The 7193-nt window shown below is 36.7% G+C and overlaps 1 protein-coding gene across 1 annotated transcript; it reads right to left on the bottom strand.

Moving 5' to 3' along the window:
- Positions 1-1141: 1141 nt before the first annotated feature.
- On the bottom strand, positions 1142-2110 carry LOC110591928 (40S ribosomal protein SA-like). Its single transcript, XM_044913300.1, has one exon. The coding sequence runs from the start codon at positions 2042-2044 to the stop codon at positions 1157-1159; it is 888 nt and encodes a 295-aa protein (XP_044769235.1). The 5' UTR covers positions 2045-2110; the 3' UTR covers positions 1142-1156.
- Between the last annotated feature and the right edge of the window lie 5083 nt (positions 2111-7193).

Genomic DNA, 7193 nt, shown 5'->3' with positions numbered 1-7193 from the left:
AGGTTGAACAGAATTTGAAGGAGGTAAAGGAGAAAATTCCATCTATATTCTAGAAGAATGTTCCAGGGACAGAGAACATCCAAATCCAGTGGCTTAAGGCAACAACATACCTGATGTGCTCAAGAGCCAGCATGGCAGTTAGAGGAGAGGAAACTGGGCACGGAACGCTGACACTTAGCTACTGTTCTCTGCATGTTGAATGATTTTGTGTGCGTGTGTGTTGTCGCCAATCATATTCAAATCTTAGCTCTAATTTGTCTAAGCCATCCCAGTACATATCAATATATAGTCTTATATTCTACATGTAAAATATATTATTTTAAAACATAATATATAATATATAAATAATAGAATATTATATATAATGACATAATATATAATATATATTGTAATATATAATATAATATGTCATATTATATATAAATATAATAATATATAACATAAATACATGTGCAAACACACTTATGTGTGTATAATGTTTTGACACTACTATATATAGTCTTTATTCCATATTTTGGGATTAATATTTCCCAATTAATAATTTAAACAATTATAAATATGTTGTTCAAGATACCCCCCCTTATATGTACTGTTACCTGGCCTGGATAGTTTCCAGATAATAATTTGAGTCAAGCATGTTATCCAAGTAAATTGACAAGATTATTCTCCTTACATGTTGTCTAAAGGCTTATATTTGGGGATATAGCATGTAATACAACGAAGCATTTTGAAATAAGTATAAAACATTAACTGACCATTACACTTGTATAACCAGAATTTGTTTCTTGTTACCTAAGGGAGATATTTTATATTAATTTCAACTGGAAATTAGACTTTAGATCCTGGAAAAAATATATGCATAGATTTGTGGATATAGTTAGATATTCATAATGTCTAACTGTCAATCTACTAAACTATCTTTCTAGCTATATAATTATGTATGAACACACATAAATGGGTTTATAAATTAAGTAAACATGTTGGTTTCTTTCCCCATACCTTATTCTATGTTCAGCTTATTCTTTCCGATATTTTCCTATAATTATGACCCTAATGCAATTTTTCTTTTTTTTTTTTTTTGACTTTTACAAACTTTATTTTCCATCAACCTTTTCCATTTCTATTTCCATTTTGTTTGCCTTTGTGGAAGACCAGCTTAACACCACTCAGTGGTTGTTCCTACCCATTCAGTGGCCTGAGCAGTGGGAGCTGCAGACCAGTCTTCAGTGGCCGGCTGGGCGCTCCAGTCTTCAGTAGGGAACTGCTGAATAGGCACCGAGGGCACCTGCACGCCTTCAGACCAGTCTGCAACTTCAGGCTGAGTAGCAGTGAACTCAGGAGCTGGAGCCGTCCATTCACCCTGAAATTCCTCCTTGGTCACAGCCTTTTCAGCAGCGGCCTGCTCTTCCTTTTCAATCTCTTCAGGATCTCTGTAGAAGTAGAGATCAGGCATGACCTCCCACGGGTGTTCTCGGGAAATGGTGCCACGCATGCGCAGAACTTCCCTGGCCAGCATCCACCACATCAGACCCACTGAGTGAGCTCCCTTATTGTTGCAAGGGATGGCAATGTCCACGTAGCGCAGAGGAGAGTCTGTGTTAAACAGAGCAATGGTAGGCAGGTTAACATAGGACGCCTCTGTAAGAGGCTGGTGGTCAGCCCTGGGATCAGTAACCACCAGCAGTCTCGTCTCCCGGAAGGCTGCCTGGATCTGGTTAGTGAAGGTTCCAGGAGTGAAGCGGCCGGCAATAGGAGTGGCTCTGGTAGCAGCAACAAATTTCAGCACAGCTCGCTGGCCAGTATTCCTGGACGATATGACACTGACATCAGCTGGGTTTTCAATGGCAACGATGGCACGAGCTGCCAGCAGAAGCTTCTCCCAGGTTCTCTTCAGATTTATGATGTAGATACCATCGCTTTTCCTTTTGTAGATGTACTGTTCCATTTGAAAGTCAAGGTTGGTGCCACCTAAGTGGGTTCCTGCTGCAAGGAATTTGAGGACATCCTCCTCCTTCATTTGCAGGACATCAAGGGCTCCGGACATTGTGAAAGTTTCCCTTTAAGTTACGACGGAAACGCAAAACAACGCCGTATGGACCCTTCCCTGAGTAGCTCGGGGGGGCCCTAATTCAATTTTTTTTTTTTCCTTTTTTTTTTTTTTTTTTTTTTTGCAATTTTTCTTTCTTGATTCTTAAGTAGATTTGACCTCTGACAGAGTGTCTTTAGGATTTCCAAAATCTTGGGTCATTTTTTATCAAGACACTGTTAGAATGAGAAAATCTTTCTAAATAAATTTTAAGAAACTTACTTACTTTTTTATTACTGTGAAAATGATACTCAGCAACTACCAATGTTAAGGATATTCTTTCCTCCTTCTTTATCAGATGGTAAACTTCTGGTATATAAATTTCAGCTACAGTGATGGTGTGAGTTCTTAACAGCACACACTTGACTAGTTTATTCTGCAATGGAAAAGACAATAAAAATTTCAAGCCTCTCTTAAATTTTATTTATATGAAAACACCTTCTGCATCTGAATGTAAAGGGAAGAAAATTTTCTGAAAGCTAAGATAGGAAAAAAAAATATCTTGGCCTGATAGCTTAAGAGAACAACATTTTCCTTCATTGATGTTTAGATCTAAGCTTACATCTATTAGAAAGCTTTAAATGCTCACTTTCTGTATATATTTGAAATATCATTAAAAGGGTAAAAAGAACTCTGGACTCTAAACGTTTGTGCTTAATCATGAAATGACAATTCTACAAAAAAAAAGTTTATATTTTTTTCTCAGATTGCCTAGAGATTTTAATTAGTGAGTTATGAGCTGGCACAGGAGGAAAAAATTCAGCTTTGAGAATGCCTGGTCTTCTTAGAACCAAACTAAAGTTTTCAATTATCTTACTTCATATGTATTTGTTATGTTAATTTTAGGATCATATTATTTGAGTACAGTGTCACCTTGGTTGTTTCTAATCTCTAATTTGAAATTGGGGAAAGATTTTTCCAATTGATCTCTGTCTAGAAGAAATGTGTTTATCAGATGAACATAGTCTCTAAATTCCTATTACAGTGGAAATGTATCATTAAGCGGGAGCATTTTCTTACTCCTTCCATTATAACATCAAAATTCCTAAGTCTACCCTGGGAGCATGGATGTTAAAGTTGCTTGATTATCTTGGAATCCTGACACCCAAAGCAAGTGGCATCAAAGTGTTTTCAACTTCCACCCGTGTTACCGTGAAAACAAATAACGTCAAATATTGTCGTCCATTCTGTACGGAGAGAAAAATATGCCTCCATGATAGATTTTTTAAAGGCAAGCAACTAATTTTCACAATTCTTGTGGTGAATTCAACAGTGCCTTAATGCAGTGGGCAGAGTTAGGGCACGAGAGCATTTTTTTGACATGCTGTTTTCTAGGAAATTTAACTTTATTTCTGACACAAGTACTAAATGGTAAAAGAGCCAGCGCTTTCCCCTGTTCTACAATGTGGTGCAGTTTTTATAACTGTACTACCTCATCTCTGTTTGAATTCTAAGATTTTGTGCTATGCAATCTGACAGCTAGTTATAGAATGGAAAATGTGGTTGCTTTGAGTCAAATTTGTTGAGAGCAGTAGTGGGAAATTTGCATGATCTGTCTTTCAAGTTATACTACTGTATTTGGCAACAAAGATATATATATATATATATTTTCCCCATTTTTCTGTTTTGTGATGTCACCTGTAGGCATCTGTTTGATGGAATTCTGAAAGTATTTATTATTCTGGTTTCTAGCTCTGTCCAGATGTTTAGCTACAGGGCAGTGTTACTGCCCAGATTAGTACAGCTGGTTAGAAGACACTGTGCTAAATATGTGGAGCATCTGCGGTTTGTCTTAGGAGGTTGAATTTCAATTAATGAAATGTGCAGCTAACTTACGAAGATCTCGCCTCTCACTTAAAATGATGACTGTGGAGCAGAACTAATTTTAAAAGCCAAGAAGAAATAGTATAACAGAAAACTTTCAAAAAGACAAATATTCCAGGCTACACAAATAGAATGAAAATAAATATTTAAATAAATAAATGAAAAAAAGAACATTGTCATTCTATCTTGAAAGTAGGAGTCTCTGTTCAGTATTGCTAGAGGAAAACAGTACGATGACCTGAAAACTCGATTCTCTGCCTTCATTAAGAATTTAGCTTAAGAGTCCACCATTTCTTCCTGTGTCTTCTCCATGTTAGTGTTTGCTTTTATAGAAGAAAAAAAATTTGAGTCAAAAGTAATCATTCCAACATTATACTGAGCCCAAATTAATCAAATAGCAACTACAGCATATACCAGTTATGATTACAGTTGTAATGTTTGGATGAATTTCCTGGCTTAATATTCTGCTAGGAGGTCTTTTGTCATTATTTAGACATTTGGAGAATGGATTTAATGAAAAAACATTCTAACAGTGAATGCTTACAAAACCTTCCCCTGAACATCTGCAACAAATTAAATAAGCTTGTAAATATAATAAATAAGCTAACTTGAAAAGTACTAGGGAATAAACAAACCTGATTCCGTTTTCTTTGGCTAGCTACAAATAATTTTATTTGTAATGGTTTTTGCAATCTCTACGGTATACATGTCAGATACCTGCCTGATACAAGCGACCACCAGACTGATTAGTTAAAAGAAAAAGAAAGAAAGGAAAGAAAGAAAGAAAGAAAGAAAGAAAGAAAGAAAGAAAGAAAGAAAAAGAAAGAGAGAAAGAAAGAAAAAAGAAAGAGGCAGACGGGGAGTCTAAACCCAGATTCCACATGTAATGCAAGTTTGGGATTATGCAATTTTTGAGGATCTAAAATGTGTGAAATTTCATTGAATCTTTATTTTAATTTTGGGTTATGTTATGGGTTGAATGTATGCCCAAATTCATATGTTGAAACTCCAACCCCTCATGTGTCAGTCTTGGAGATAGATCCTTTGAGGAGGTGATTTAAGCTAAATAAGATCAGAAGGATGGAGTGTTGATCTGAAAGAGCTGGTGTTCTTAAAAAAAAAAAAAAAAAGGAAGAGATATCAGAGATCTCTCTCTCCACATGTGATGGCACAGTAAGATGGCCATTGGAAAGCCAGGAAAACAGTTTTTGTAAGACCACTTGGACACCTCGATCTCAGACTTCCAGCCTCCACACTGTGAGAGAGTAAATTTCTGTTATTTAAGCCACCCTTAATACCAGTCTATGGTATTTTGTTATGGCAGCCCCAAGCCAACAAAGGTAGGCTGCCTCATCCAAAGATGACACCTGTTTTAAAAGAAGTAATTCTTTTTATTGAAACAGGTTATAAAGCTTCTTATAGCTCAAATACTGCTAAGGGATTTGCATAGTTGATTTCAGCTTGCTATGAAGTTATCAGGACAGATATTTAGAAATTGTAATTTACCGATGAGTAAATTAATTGACGTCAGATTTATCTTTCAAGAAAGTGATCTCTGCCTTGGTTATTGCAAAGCCCCAGTCTGGGATAACATATTCCCTGAAGGCAGAAACAACCCCTCAGGGGAATTTGAAAGATCATCACCTGCTTAACAGACCCATGGGACCTTTCCAGTTTCCCTGAAACTGGTAACAATATCTGGCTTTTAAAAACAGAAGAAATTAAACTTTGCAGCATTTTGCTATTTGAATGACCTACTCCGTGGAATTACAGCAGCAAACTAATCCTTTAGGAGCGATGCCTCTATCAATCTTTGGATTTTTCTAATGTAGAAGCTACTCAATTGCATCTCAGAAATCAGGGAGGTAATTACTCATGCAGACAGCACAAAATGAAAGAAAAAAATGCAAGTTCTGCTGAGTATCCCTTTTAGAACAAGCCGTGGAACAAGGAAAACAGCCTCTATAATCAGTCAAATTCTTCCACTAATTTTTCAGGTGTTGAAGGCTGTGGTGGAAGACATGCTATGAAAGTTAACAAAGCAACGTGGCTTTCATAGTGGGTTTTACAGGAGAGAGAAAAAGAGGAAAAGGTGTAGCTTATTTTTAATCAAGAATTCTACTATGAGTGAAGTTCAGATTCTCCCAACTTTCATTGCTTTAAGTATATGTTCTAGGACTTAAGTCTAATGGTATCTTAGGTGTCATTCACCCAACGTCTCATCACTCTACAAATTATAAATGTTATACAAACATATTAGTCAGTGAGGTAAATTAAAAATTCAAATTTTGACTTGGCCAGTTGGGATTTTCAAAAATCTGGTGAGATTTTTTTTTTAAGATTTTATTTATTTATTTGAGACAGAGAGAGAGTGAGTGTGAGAGAGAGAGAGAGCACGAACAGGGTGGGGGGCAGAGGGAGAGGGAGAACAGGCTCCCCACTGAGCAGGGAGCCCGATGTGGGGCTTGATCCCAGGACCCTGGGACCATGACCTGAGCTGAAGGCAGAGCCTTAACTGACTGAATCACCCAGGCACCCCAAAATCTGGTGAGATCTTATTAGGAAAGTGAATAAACGTAGGAAAGAATTTGAGAGATTCTTCATTCAGTATTGCCTTGGAATTCTAGATGGCCTCAGATTTTTCTGTAGTCCAAAAACCTAGAGAATTTCTACCTCTAGGTGAAAGCCTCACCTTGCCATAAAATATTTGCCTCAAAGAATTGAGTAACTAAGGAGCCTTCAGTTTCTTTCCCAAAAAAGTGAAGGAAGATGGCGCTGTTATTATGAAGCTTTACAGACATTGGGTTTTGCTTGATTTTTTGTTTTTGATACTGTGTACACAAAAATTTGGTTATAAGCACTCTCTCGCTTCTACTCGACCTTCCCTGTGTCCCGAGCAGACCTAACTATTTCTTACGGTATTTAATTTGAATATTTAATTTGAATTAGCATACTTTTTTCTTCTGAGGGAAAACAAAGGAGCAGGGGATAAGGTCAAGCAATCTGTTCATTACTGTGACCTTGATCACACATGGACTCCAAATGTGCTAACTTCTAGTTGGAAGGTTTTTTTGTAGACAACCCATCTTTTAGATTGCCAGCCCTATGAGGGTAATTTTGTACCATGAAAATGCTAAAAAAATGGCATACTTTTCTTGGGCTGCTAGCTTTTTTTGATGCTACCTCTATCGGGATGAGTTAGTACTTGGATGGGAGAAATAGCTTTAAAGAATATCGATATTTCTAATCTATATAAATGAACTAGGTATACCTTGATTTTAGC

This window comes from Neomonachus schauinslandi, chromosome 3, assembly GCF_002201575.2.
Source record: "Neomonachus schauinslandi chromosome 3, ASM220157v2, whole genome shotgun sequence".
In the NCBI taxonomy this organism is placed as follows: Eukaryota; Metazoa; Chordata; class Mammalia; order Carnivora; family Phocidae; genus Neomonachus; species Neomonachus schauinslandi.
Note: the sequence above shows the minus strand (reverse complement) of the source record. Positions and strands in the feature narration are given on the sequence as shown.